A 13,713-nucleotide genomic window follows, 5' to 3' on the forward strand; every position below is an offset into this window, starting at 1 on the left:
AGGACCACACGGGAGTGCAGAGCAGAGCTGCGGTCACCTAGGACTGCCTGTCCGGTGCGCCTGCTGCACGACCTCGACCTGGCCTCCTTGTAGCACCCCAAGCTCTAAGGAGAGGGTGACAGCCGGCCCCTGCCCCCACGCCCTGCCCCGGAGCCTCCAGCCCAGGCTCCCAGCCCTCTGGCTTCCCACGATTCTGAGCCTGGCCTGGAACAGTCTCTTTTCGTCTAGGTCAGCTAATAGGATGCACTTTTTTAAAAAAATATTTCTGCATTAGAAACATAACCGTGCTATAGAAAACTGAAAACTGAGCAAAAAGGAAAACAGCTGATGCCTACCTGGCACCGCCGCATCTCGGGGGGTTCTCTTCCCATCCGGTTTCCTGCTCCATAAAGACCACACTGCACACTTCTCTCCACCCCAGAGAGACAGCAGAATCACTGAATAGATAAATTCCAGCCCCCGCTCGCCCTCGGGGCTGTGACAGGGGGCCTGTTGTCCCCACTGCTCTGGCAGCTCCGTTTCCACCCCTCTGGGGCTCACTGTCCCTTGGACACAAAGACTTTTTGTCCCTGAAAATTTGATAGGAAGACATCCAGGCTGGTGTAGTGATGTGTTAACAGACAGATGGGAACGTAAATTTAACTTGTGGTCATGCCCTTTTCTATCGGACTCTTAAAATGTAACGTTATGTCATGAGGATTTCACATGGCCATTACACAGTGTTTGCAACCATCCTTTCACATGGCCACTTAGACTCCCAAGAGACGGTGAGCATCTTCACTGAGTAATTCCTCCATACCCAGCCTTGTGCTTAGATGTTGGAGCCAAAAGCCACAACAGGTGCACTCCCGTCCTCATGGTGCTGCCACGGTTCCTAAACCCCTTCGCAGTCATGGAGCTTTCATTCTTTCCAGTGTGCCACTATTATAAAGAACCCCGGATGCAGCATCTTCTCAGGACAGTCCTTTGAAACAATTTTTACTAAAATAGAGGAGGGGAAATGACCAGCCCACAGGCATGGATTCCAGACTTCCAGTTTCAGGAGCAGACTAAACAGTTGGGTTGGTTGGAGCAGCCTTAGGGGGTGTGCTCTGAGCTCACGCTGCAATCAGGAGTTGTATTGAAGGACTGTCAAAGAGGATTCCCTTCAAGTGAGTTAATCCGTAACAAAGTGTCCACAAGTCAGGAAAAGTAACTCACCTAAGGTCACCCAGGTAGCTACAGGGAGGAGCTGAGATGATGTCAAAGTCTGTGCGTCGGGCTTCCCTGGTGGCGCAGTGGTTGAGAGTCCGCCTGCCGATGCAGGGGACACGGGTTCGTGCCCCGGTCCGGGAAGATCCCACATGCCGCGGAGCGGCTGGGCCCGTGAGCCATGGCCGCTGGGGCTGCGCGTCCAGAGCCTGTGCTCCGCAACGGGAGAGGCCACAGCAGTGAGAGGCCCGCGTACCGCAAAAAAAAAAAAAAATGTCTGTGCGTCACCCACTGGCAACGCTGGCCCTGGTCATGGCCCCAGAAAGGATTGCAATAATAGCAGTAGAAATAACAACAACAACAGTAGTAGTAATATCATAATAATAATAGTCTCTGCTGCTACTGTGGGCTAAGGACTATGCTAAGTGCTTTACGTGGGTTACGCTTTAACCGACTTATTTACTGAAATACAGGGACATACAGAGAACGACACAGTTCATATGCCCGCAGGTGGGTGAAATTTCTCAAAGTGGAGACACCCGCGCTTCAGCCACCCAGACTCAACAAACAGATCCCCCCCTATCCCCAGCAGCCCCCTCAGACCCCGCCCGGTCTCCACCCACTTCCTAAGAGGTAGCCACTCGCTTGACCTCTAACTCTGTAGATTAGTTTTGTCTGTTTCTGAACTTTATAAAAACGGAATCCTACCACATTTATGTAAAATATTCTTTAGTCACTTGAGGAAGTAGTAGTGGCCGACCTCATGTCACTTACTGCCCGTCATGTTCTATTCTAAAGTCTCCATTCGTATTATCTAAGCCTCTCAACAACGGCAGGGAACGGGTGCTGTCACCACGGTCATCCTCATTTTGCAAGGGAGGAGCCCAGGCAGAGGGTTCCAGGCCCAGAGCTCACTGGTGGCAGAGCCAGGATTTGAACCCAGGCTGTCTGGCACCGGAGGCCACACTCCGAACCCCACGCTAATGAGGCACCCTTATCAGCTCCATTTTACAGAAGAGGAGACTGAGGCTCCGAGAGGTTAAACCACTTAACCGAGTCCTACACGTCTGGGTGGTGCAGCCACCGTCCAGCTCCAGGGCCTGACTCCAGCCTGTCCACCTCCCCTGCAGTCCGCTCTGTGACACTCACCCTCCCTCGTCCTTCCCTGCAGAGGTCTTCGCAACAGCCGGGCCACGGCCGGGGACATCGCCCACTACTATAGGGACTACGTGATCAAGAAGGGCCTGAGCCATAATTTGTGTCTGGCGCCGTGGTCACGGCCGTGGAGTGGGGGACGCCCGAGCCCAGCAGCCCCGGCGCCCGGGACCCCAGCCCCCTCTTCCAGGTGAACGGCTTCGTGACCACCGCGGACCAGAGCCAGCAGCCCTTCTCCCTATGCGCCCGCAACGTGGTCTTGGCCACTGGCACGTCTGACAGCCCAGCCCGGCTGGGCATCCCCGGGGAGGCCCTGCCCTTCGTCCATCGTGATCTGTCGGCCCTGGAGGCAGCCACACGGGCAGGCACCGTGTCCCCGTTCTCGGACCCCGTCCTCATCATCGGGGCGGGACTGTCGGCGGCCGACGCGGTCCTCTATGCCCGCCACTACAACATCCCTGTGATCCACGCCTTCCGCCGGTCCGTGGACGACCCCGGCCTGGTGTTCAACCAGCTGCCCAAGGTGCTGTACCCGGAGTACCACAAGGTGCACCAGATGATGCGGGAGCAGTCCATCCTGTCGCCCAGCCCCTACGAGGGCTACCGAAGCCTCCCCGAGCACCAGCTGCTCCTCCTCAGGGAGGACCGCCAGGCTGTGTTCCGGGACCCCCGGGGCCTCCAGAAGGTCTTCGGCATCGCCCTGGTGCTGGCCCTCATTGGCTCCCACCCTGATCTGTCCTTCCTCCCGGGCGCAGGCGCTGACCTCGCCACGGACCCCAACCAGCCACTGAGCGCCAAGAGGAACCCATTGACGTGGACCCCTTCACTTACCAGAGCATCCACCGGGAGGGCCTGTACGCCGTGGGGCCACTGGCCGGGGACAACTTTGTGAGGTTTGTGCAGGGCGGGGCCCTGGCTGTGGCCAGCTCCCTGCTGAGGAAGGAGGCCAGGAAGCCGCCCTAGCACCTGGCCTGGCATCCTTGCACCCAGGCCCTAAAGAGGAGAGGAGAGCACCACGGCCCTGTTGGACGCAGAGCCCCATCCCAAGATGCCCCAGTGATGGAAGGGGGGCGTCTCCCGGCAGGAGACAGGAGCGGCCACGAGCCCACGCAACGGCCCTCTCAGATGAAGAGTGAGAAACCCAGGCTGCCAGGACTCAGACCAGGGTGGAAAGAGTGACCACAGGACAGGGGAGGCCCAGAGCTGTAACTGGGGGTGAGAGCTGCCGGTGTGAGCTGGGGTCACCGGGGCTAGCTGAGCACCGAGCCAGGAGGACCCCAGGCCCTGCTCTTCCCAGAACCGGGTCCCAAATAAAACCAGCGCCTGCCTGCACTCCTGTGTCTGAGGACTCTGTGCTTGGGGAGGGGGCCAGGTGCCCAGGACCTGCTCTGGGAGCTGGGGAGTAGGGGGGGGGGGGGAGAAGCACAGGGCCTGGTGGGAGAACGTCCTTGGGCTGGGGGGTTGGGAGTCAATGGATGGTGCCCCAAGAGGAAGGGCAGCTGAGTGGGAGCAGAGGAGACAGCAGCTGTGTTTGAGGAATGGGTGCTGGGGAGGCTTTCCTGCTCTGCCCACCCCTCCAGTCTAGTCCCACCCTCTCCCACTCTCCCTCCAGCCACACTGTCTCCTTTCAGTTGGCCCTTCATGTTCCCCACACTTGCACCTGCCACAGGGCCTTTGCACGGGATAGTCTCTAGCAGAGGGCACTTTCCCCTCCTCTCTTTAACTCCTCTTCCTTCCACTCTCAGAGCATAAGGCTCATTTCCTGTAGGAAGCCTCTTCTGACACAATACCCCTCCATGGCCTAAAGGCAAATTCCCCTCTCATGGCCCAAGGTGCCACCTCTTCATAACAGTTCAGTTTTAATTGTTCATTTATCCGTGGAATCATTCCAGTATCTGGCTCCGCCCACTTGGATGTAAGCTCAAGGAGGCCAAGGAACTCGTCTGTTTTCCCTGTCCTTGGAACCCAGTGCCAGCACCAGGCCTAGCACCTAGCAGGTGCTCGTTTAATTCTTTGGGTCGGTGGGTGGATGGATGCGGGGAGTGAGGGGAAGGGGGTGTTCCGGAGTGAAGACGGGTTCTGGGCGTTGTTCAACAGGCGGGTGAGGGCTCACCGGGCGTGCACCTGGAGGAAGGGAAGAGTGAGTACCAGCGGAGTGGTGGGGGGAGACCCCCCGTGCGTGGGCGCTGATAGCCGGAGCCGGAGCCGGCAGAGGGCGCTCCGGGCTCGCCGGACACCGCGCTCCGGCCCCTGCGGCGGTGCCAAGGCGGGGCGGGGCACCTTCCGAAGGTGGGGGCAGCCCCCAGGGACGCACCCCCGCAGCCAGACCCCCAGGACCCCGCGCCTGTTGGGTAGCGTCCAGCCGCCGCGCCCGGCCGCGGGGGGTGGGGGCTGTGGCCACGGGGCACGTGGCTCGGGGTCCGGGCGGTGCGGCCCCTCCCCCACTCCCGTCCCCGAGCGCCGGCCAGTCCCCGCGCGGCCGCGGCCGCGGGGGCAGAGGGAGGGAGGGCAGGAGGGCGGGGCGCACGGGCGGCGCCGGGGAAGGGGTCGCGCGGGGGCGGTCCGCGGGCCGGGCGGGGGTCGGCGGGCTTCCGGGCGGTGGCGGCGGCGGCGGGCGCGGCGCGATGTGCGAGCGGGCGGCGCGCCTGTGCAGGGCCGGCGCGCACAGGCTGCTCCGGGAGCCGCCGCCGCAGGGCCGGGCGCTGGGCGGGCTGCTGCGCTGGGTGGGCGCCAGGATGGGCGAGCCCCGGGCGCCGCTGGCCCCCGCAGTCCCCGCAGCGGGACCCCGGCCCCAGCCCGGGCCCCGCCTCGCCGCGCGGGGGCACCGCGGTCATCCTGGACGTGAGTACGCGCCGGCCGGGACCCCGAGCCCCTCCTCCGTCCCCGCCTGGACCTGCGAGGCCCCCTTCTCCCTGGGTAGGGACCCCCCTTCCCCTCCCCCTCGGCGGCCCGGAGCAGGACTCGCACCGGCCCCTCCGCGTCCCAGAGCGCGGCCCCCTGCCCCTCTACCTCCCGGCGGGTCTCCATGCGAATCCTGTCTCGTCCCTGGACCGGGACGACCCCTTCCTCCCCGTCCCCTCCCTCCACTTCTGGGGATCTACACGTTCTCAGAGCCGGGAGCCTGGAGCCCCTCGACACGGCCACCGCCCCCCTACTTTTGTTCTAGCCAAACCCTCATCTTTTTCCCATCCCGGCACTTCATCCTTAACCCCCATCCCTTGCCGGGATGGGAGCCTCTGGCCGCTTCCGGCCCCCTCCTCCTCTCCATCCCGATTCCTGCCCCAGTCGTTACTTTTCTAAGACCACCTCCCCGCAACACACACACACACATACACGCACACAGGCACACACGCACAACCCCTAGGTCCGGGGCCACCTTTCTTGTCCTGGCTGTAGACCCTAAGCCCTTGTATTCTCTACCCTAAATACCCTTCCCCCCAGGCACCACCTCTTTAAAAGTGAGGCCCCCTCCGCACCTCTGTCTTCCCCTCTTCTGTCAGCAGAGGCGGAGCCATCCCCCGTCCTCCCTGAGCCTGGACCCCTCTGGGGACCCCTATCCACTCTGAGGCCCGTCATTCCCTTCCCCACCCTCCCTCCCTCACCTCACCCCCATCCATCCCCTCCGGGGCCCCACCTCGCCCTCCCACCCACTCCCCACCGTAGGAGGGAGATTCTACAGGATGGATGTCCCCGGTAGAGTGCTGGGGGGAGGTGGAGGGAGCTTTGCCCCCCAAGGGACAGCATGGCAGTGGAGTGTGCCTGTCCCAGTGAGGGTGTCCTGTGTGGTGGGTGACCGCGGGCAGGGGTGCCTCTCTTGTGCATCGTGGGTTTCTGGGAGGTGTGTGTGTGTGTGTGTGTGTGTGTGTGTGTGTGTCACACATCGTTGTGAGTGGGGAGAGCGTGGATTTCCACTCTCCCCTTCCTCCGGGAGCCCCCCCTTCCTCCTGGAGCCCATAGCTGGCTCTGGACGGAAAGGGCTGGGCAGGGAAGGGGGATCTGTGCGGTGAGTGCCTGTGGCTCAGTGCCCCCCGAAACAGGCTCACACACAGCCCGACACGCACTTGCACAGCTGAACCCTCTCAAAGCCCCAGCAGCGTTCACAGCTGAGAGTCCTGGGCCACCCTTGCAGGGAAGACCTGTCCAGACCTCTCCTGGTTCTCACAGGACTGGAGGTGGGCTCTGGAGTCCTCGCATGCTGGCCATGAGCTGGCTCTGAGCCTCCATTTCCTCATCTGTGAAATGGGCTGATGAGCAGGCATGGGGGCCACATCACATGGTCGTGTCAGCCACTTGTTTAACGCTCAGGCCGGCACGGGCACCTGAAGGTGGGACCCCCGCCTCCGGGAACCTTGCGGAGCAGGCGTGTGGGGTGCTCAGGCTGGGGTTCTGATAACTGCTCCCTTCTCTGCCTCAGCCACAGTGGCTACTGCCCCGTGCCGAGGACTCAGGGTTCAGCTAAAGGAAGGGGAGATGTTTGAGAAGCCTTCCTGAGCTGCTGCTTTGGTTTGTCACAGCCCCAGGTGCTTGCTGATGGATGCCTGCCCCGTTGCTTGGAGGGTGGGCCTAGGGGGCTCTGTCCTTGAAGGTGTGATGGTCACCCAGGGGGGCCCTGCCTCTCCTCCTTCCATCAGCAAGGCTTACTAGGTCCCAAAAACACCAGGAGGAGGAGTCATCTGGGTTCAGCTGAGGCTGGAGGGGATGGGGTTGCCCCCCCCCCCCCCCCTTCCCGCGGCAGCCGGCAGCGGAACTCTGCACCAGATTCCTGAGCTGCTGGCAGCCTGCTCCTACCCGCTCCCCCACCCCCCAAATAATCCAGTTCTGCCCTGGCTGATCTAGTCATCAGGCCTCGAGGTTCCCTTAGCAGACACCTCTGTTCAGACTTAACCCAGCCTCCCTGGAGGAAACCAGGCTCCCGAGGGGTCCTGGAGGGGGGGATGTATAAGGCCAGTGGCTGCATCCATGGGACAGGAATTCTGAGTGTGCGACTTGAGCGTCCAACAGGGCGTGCAGCCCATAGACCCACAGTCCTGGAAGCACACACGCAAGCACGTGATGGGTGTGAGCGTGTCCACGCGCATGTGTGCGTGTGTCAGCGTGGCCGTGGGCAGGCTGCCGGCACAGGAGGGAGAGTGGGCAGCTGCTTCCGCGCAGGCGGCGGGAGGACCTCTGCCTGAAACGCCCTCCCGCCCCTGGATCCCAGCCAGGGTGTCTTCCCCAGGGAGGGAGAAGGGGGCCCAGCTTCCCCAGACCACCTGGGGTTGGGGACGGTGGTCAGAAGCCCGCCCCTTCCGGGCCAGCGCTGACTCGATCTCTCTTCTCTGCAGGTATTCCGCCGTGCGGACAAAAATGGTGAGTTTCCCCTCACAGGCTGTCCCCTGAATGAGGACCTGACTCTTTCTGGTTGGGAGCGCAGGACTCTGAATCCTGCCTCTGCTCTGTTCCTCCGTTTCCCCATCTTACAATGGCACTCCCCGTAGTTCCTGCTTAGTAGGGGAGCCGTGCGGATTCAGAGAGCAGGTGCTGGTGATGCTGTGATGCCTCGCCCGTGGTAAATCCTTGATGTTCTTGAATCTCATGCAGCTGGGCTGGACCAGAGCAACCCAGGCGGGGGCCCAGGAAGCCCCCAGCCTCACTGCAGGCCCTTCCTGGGCCCTGGCACACCTGCTCCTCCGAGCCACCTGATACAGTCGGTGCGGTTGCCCCCATTCTGTCAACTCCGTAGTGGCCCAGGGAGGTTCTGTGACTTGCCCGGGGTCACCCAGCTGCATGAAGACAATTGAAGCTCTGCTGTGGACCCCAGCAGATTTCCCCACTTCACGCGGCTTCCCGAACAAAGTGAGCACATTGTCGTGAATCCAGGACACTCCACTTCTCCTGACTTGCTGGAAGTGTTCCACCCTGGACCTTTCTGGAAGGCAGAGGCCAGAAGCTAACAAGGTTTACTAAGGCCCACCTGAGTCTCACAGTGGCCACAGAGAGCGTTTGTATAAATACCACAGTCATTATTTTGGGCCGGAAGCAACTCTCTGTGGACTTTAACCAAGGCACAGCCCCTCTCCAGGCCTCAGTTTTGCCATCTGTAAAGTGGGGTGATAACACGTAACCTGTCTGCTTCCCTGGGCTGTTGGGGGAAGTGCAGGGAGGAGATGGGTGGTGAACTTTTAAAGAGAAGCAGGCAGTGCTCAGTGTTGATTTATTCATCCATCGAGAAAATACTAGTATCAAGGCCCGTGCTGGGGAAGGAGTGGGGAACAGATGGCCCATCGCTTGCCCACACCCCCCCCCCCAGGGCCTTCAGGTCCCAGGCCCTCTCGTGCGTGGGCTGGAGGTCAAGATGGCAGCACTCTCCCGGGCCCCAGCACCCCTCCCTCCTGACCCTGGGAGTTACCGTTGAGCTATCCCCGCACTGTGTTGTGGGGTAGAGCATGAGACCTTGGGGAACAGCCCTGGGCTGGAAGCTAGTACCCAGGGGTCTCCCTCTCTCACCCACCATCCCTGGGTGTGACGGTGGCCTCTCCCAGGCCTCTTGGGATACAGGACTGTCAGATGGAGCAGTTCCCTACGGAGCACGGAGAAAGAGAGGGACGCGGTGGGGGGACTTGAGTGGCGCTCGAGAAATCGTCGTGGCATCGCGGCCTGAACAGTGTGAGACTAGAGAAGGGGGTTTGGGGGGCCTCTCTCTACCTTCTCTTGTGCAGACGGCCTGGGATCATCACCGTGTGTTGGCCACGCCCCTCAGCAGATGACGAGGAATTTTCCAGGGAGGGATTTGGGCTTGTCCCTGTCGTGGGCCCGGCCCACAGTAGGTCCTCGGTAAATGGCTGCTGGCTTACAGGTGACGGACTCATTCACCGCTGGGAGTGTGGTGTGTGTGTGTGTCCCTGGGATGCAGCCGTGTGGGTCTGGCTGTGCATCAGCATTCATGCTTTTGAGAGTGTTGTGTGCACGAGGGTTGAATGGCCGTTCTCTGACTGTTGCTGTACGTACCAAGGGTGTGTGTGTGGAGCTGTGTGTGTGTGTCTGTGTGGGTGGGCGGGTGGCGCCCTGGTCTCCCTTCAGGCACAGATGGGGTTTCATCCTCGTTGCTCATCCCCCGCCCCCCTGCATCCCGGCCCATCAGAGGCCGTGTTTCCGCCCCCTGAGCACAGCTGCGGGGACCCTCGACTTTGCTCCTGCGGTCCCCACAGAGGCTGAGCCCAAGCCCACTCCTGCCCCTGGGGCCTTCGTCTTCCCGGCCAGCACCAGTGGCCGTGGGGGGTTGTCACCAGGGTTAATGGGGTGTGTGATTCTGGTTCCCAGGAAGCTTCCCGGGCCTGTGAGAAGGAGGTAGGGCCCCCGCTTTGCTGCAGGGGCTGCCAGGGCTCAGCCGCCTACCAGCTCTGTGACCTCAGGCAGTCACCAAACTCTCAGGGTCTCAGTGTCCCCGTCTGTAAGTGGGGACCGAGGGGCTGTCATGGGGGGGTGGGGTGAAGCGCGGGTCTTGGCGTGCTGTTAGGAACCAGCGAGCCCTCACACCAGCTGGTGAGCATTGAGTGTCTGCAACACGGGCCTTGGTTTGTCAACAAGTGTTTGATTCTCACCCCGTGCTTCACGGGGCGTTCACCATCTGGTGGAGACTGCCCGCAGCTGTGCAGCATCTATTAGGCACCAAGACGTTAATAGACCTCATTTGACGTTCCCTGGGCTCCTAGTGGGAGAAGAAGCATCACCCCCCACCCCTTTTCTACAGGTGTCAAAAATCAAGGCTCAGAGAGGACAAGTCAGAGATCGCAGATGCTCAGGTGGGGAGCATAGCGGGCGGTGCTGACTGAGCCAGCCTAGTTTGCTAACATCGTGTGGGCAGGGAATGGACGCCGGCTCTGCCCCAGTTGTCCACGGAAGCAAGATGCCGGCCCGTGGCCCCCGGCCGTGGGTTGGAGTGGAATCGGCCTTTGGGATCACAGGAGCAAGGGCTTCGGCTCGGGCTGGCCTGGCCTGGTGGCTCCCAGGACAGAGGCATTTTCGCGGAGGTGGGGCCGGAGCCTGGGCGTGGCCCCCGCGGTGAGGCAGAGTGGGGTGCCTGCCGGGCAGCCTGGGGTGTAGGACCTGGAAGGGTTGGTGTGGCGGCCGGTGGAGGGCTGGGAGCCAGACTGCGTTTCCTCCAGGGAACAGGGACGCTGGCAGACTCCTGGCATTTGAAAGGTCACTGCAGCAGAGGCTGAGCTCAGGCTAATTAGCGAGGACACCTGCGAACGGCCCACTCGGGGCGGGGGGGCGGGGCGTCCCGGAGGTGCTAGGCCCTCTCGCTCCTCTAATTGGACAGAGGCCCTGGCGGGTGTTGCTTCCCTCATTAGCTGATCTGGGTTCAGTAGGGCTGTGGTGGGACTTTCAAGCTAAATGTCACCGAGAAGGCTTTGTGCTCAGGAGGCCTGGCGGGCCTCTCTCTGCCTGTTCTCCTGAGTGCGGACTGGATGGAGGTGCCTGGATGCGCAGAAGGAGATGGTGGCAGGGATGGTGCCGTGCCCGTGGCAGACGTGACTAATCAATCACAGCACGCTTCCACTGAGTCCAGACTTGGCTTCGGCTTTTCCACGTAGCCCTGTGGCTGGGGGTCTCCACACAAGACCCTGCCCCAGGTTGGGTCGGGGAGCATGGACTCAGGAGCCGGGTGGCGTGGGTTCGACCTCCCGCTGAGGGACCTGGGCAAGTCCCATAACTGCTCTGTGCCTCTCTGCTCGGTAAAACTGGAGGTGATGGTACACCTATGTGGTGGGGTGTTGTGAGGACCAGATGCGTGAACACACAGAGCCTGTGTGTCTGCCCCTGGTTCTGCTCCCTGGCTCCTGGGTCGTCATCAGGCTTGTTAAAGGAAACCTGGAAAGTGTCCTCTTTCACAGAAGACAAGGACCATAACTTAGCATTTATGTATGTCACGGCTGGTATCGTGCACTGTTTATGGTTGGTTTCTGGGTCTTTATGTGTGAATAGGGGGGGATTCTTTTGTTTTGGGGGGACTCTGGGTTTTGAAAGTTAGAAATTCATTCTCCCGTCTGTGACATTAAAACATGAGCCGGGAGAATTCCCTGTTGGTTCAGTGGTTAGGACTCCGAGCTTCCACTGGCAGGGAGCGCAGGTCCGATCCCTGGTCGGGGAGCTAAGATCCCGCATGCTGTGCGGGCGAAAGAAAACGAAAGAAACCTGAGCACCTGAGACAGGAAGTTGGAGGCACGCCGGACATCGCCCCCGCCCCCCACGTGCAAGCCCGTGCCCGCTCTCCCATGTTCCCCCTCTCTCAACACGGGCGGAGCGGAGCCCAGCGCAAGGCGTGAGGACCTACCTCTCCCTACTCAAAGTTGCCCTACTTTGAGCCCCTGCAGAGCTGTTGGCCGCAGAGATAGAAGCTCCAGAGCCTTTAAAATGGACGAGTGCCTTCTGCCTGGGTCCAAGTAGGTCTGCCGTGTCTGATTGGGCGGGTTGTGCCCTGCTCAAGGGCAGCTACTCGAGAGAGTTGAGGGCCTCAGATCCAGCCTGCGCGGTCCTCCCCTCACGTGCTCTGATGCTGTACCGCATCGCCCCACCCCCCCATCAGGAAGCGCGTTTCTTTCTAATCAACACAACGTGCCACGTGGGCTCTCGAGGGCTTTGACTGCAGACTTGCCAGAAGTACTGAAGGGGGTCTGCAGAGCGGGGCTGGGGCTCACCCGTTTCCCTGGCCTCCGCTGTCTCCCACAGATGCGGCCCCTTTAAGGAGAAGCAGGAAGCTAAGACCAGTGAGGAGGGGGCTGTGGCTCCCGGGATGGGATGGGGAGGTGGGTGCACTGAGCAGTAGAGCCCAGGTGGGAGGAGCTGGAAGCTTGGGGAGTCGCTGGAGTTCTGCTGGGAGCCCCTCTCTCAGGAGCCCGGCTGCCCCCAACCCATGAGAACTTCCCCAGCAGATGCTGGTAGCCAGGGCAACCGCAAGTGGAGGCCGAAGAGGTGAGACGGGGAGGGAGGCGTTGGGACAGATATGTCAGCTGTGAGGGCCCCTTGTCCAGAGCCCAGCCCCTCCCCATCCCAGAGCCCCAGGCCTGGCACCACCTCCCCCGGGGTTTGGCATCCTCTAGGGCTGCATCCGTGGCCACGCTGAGTGCCACCGTCGGCAGCGGGCTCACGTCAGACCCTGTGAAGGTAGAGTGGAGAGGGGTCACTCCCTCCCCAGAATCCGGACCCGGGTGCTGAGGCGGAGACGATTTAAGTGTGTGGAGGTTGTTCTGGGTTTTTGGAACCAACAGAGAGGGGTCATCAGACTACCTCCATGTGGTCAGCGTGACTGGGAGAAAAGGTTTGCCTGACAGGCTCAGGTTGTGCTCTATCTACTTGTTGACTGTGGGGCTTAATGAGCCCCAGCATTTGCTGGTTTGGGGCTTATCTGTAAATGGTGTGGGTCTGTTGGTTTGGGAATTAGCTAGATGAGTCTGTGATCTCCGTGAACTGGAGTTGGCTGGTTAATTTGGATTAGCGGCACCGGCAGGGATGATCTGAGCTGGGGGTTTATCTGCTAGTTTGGGAATTAGCGGGGCAGGCGGGGATTACCTGGCTGGAGTTTCTCTGTTGATTTGGGAATTGTCTGGGTCTGGGGATGTCCCATCTGTTAGACACCAGCTGCTCTCCCCTCACCCCTTCCTCGCAGATGACGGGAAGTTATCCTTGGAGGAATTCCAGCTCTTCTTTGCAGATGGCGTCCTCAACGAGAAAGAACTAGAGGGTCTCTTCCACACCATCGACTCCGACAATACCAAGTGAGCTAAGTCCTGGGGGCTGGGGCCGAGAGGCAGCGTTTCCCTTCTCTCGCAGTGGCCAGTCTCCACTGCCCGCTCCCCTGGAGGCACAGAGACCTCAAAGTCCCCAAACCAGCTAAGAAGTCCCATCTGTTTGGCCCCGACTGGCCGGGGCGATCTGGGGAGTGGACAGGTTGATACTGCGTCGGCAAGTGTTTGTCTTTTCTGAGCACACGTGGCGAACCTGGGAGAGACCGTAGATTTGCAGAATATACACCGGATAACGAAAGGGAGAGATGAGCCACCTTGACCTAGTTCGGACCCTAACGCCTTGTCTTTAGCCCTGGTCTCACCACGAGCTCTGTGATCCTCTCCGGATCCCATCTTAAACCAAACTGTCCTCACTGACCTGAACCCTCCTTCTCACCCTGTACCTAATCACCTTTTCTCCAACCCAGCCGGAACCCTAACCTGTGTCTCAGTCAATCCCAAACTCCGGCCCCAGCCCTCAAACTCTAAATCCCTAAATCGAGTCCAGACTGCGCATTGTACTCAGACATGACGACCCTTCCCAACCTGAACTCCAGCTTTGCCCTCTCTGAGTGATCCTCAGGCAGGTGAGGCCCGAGCC

General features: G+C 60.8%; 2 protein-coding genes across 2 annotated transcripts in view; both read left to right on the forward strand.

Moving 5' to 3' along the window:
- The window catches only part of OSGIN1 (oxidative stress induced growth inhibitor 1), a 56,595-nt gene extending 52,917 nt beyond the window's left edge, over window positions 1-3,678 (forward strand). The window contains 3 exon segments of the mRNA XM_032611866.1: window positions 2,363-2,442; window positions 2,445-3,152; window positions 3,155-3,678. Coding sequence (XP_032467757.1) covers window positions 2,363-2,442; window positions 2,445-3,152; window positions 3,155-3,309 — 943 coding nt within the window. The 3' untranslated portion in view covers window positions 3,310-3,678.
- Window positions 3,679-4,970: 1,292 nt separating this feature from the next.
- NECAB2 (N-terminal EF-hand calcium binding protein 2) overlaps window positions 4,971-13,713 on the forward strand; it is a 38,030-nt gene continuing 29,287 nt past the window's right edge. The window contains 4 exon segments of the mRNA XM_032614864.1: window positions 4,971-5,126; window positions 5,128-5,187; window positions 7,671-7,695; window positions 12,995-13,103. Coding sequence (XP_032470755.1) covers window positions 4,971-5,126; window positions 5,128-5,187; window positions 7,671-7,695; window positions 12,995-13,103 — 350 coding nt within the window.

The sequence above is a fragment of the Phocoena sinus genome, chromosome 19 (genome assembly GCF_008692025.1).
Source record: "Phocoena sinus isolate mPhoSin1 chromosome 19, mPhoSin1.pri, whole genome shotgun sequence".
Classification (NCBI taxonomy): Eukaryota; Metazoa; Chordata; class Mammalia; order Artiodactyla; family Phocoenidae; genus Phocoena; species Phocoena sinus.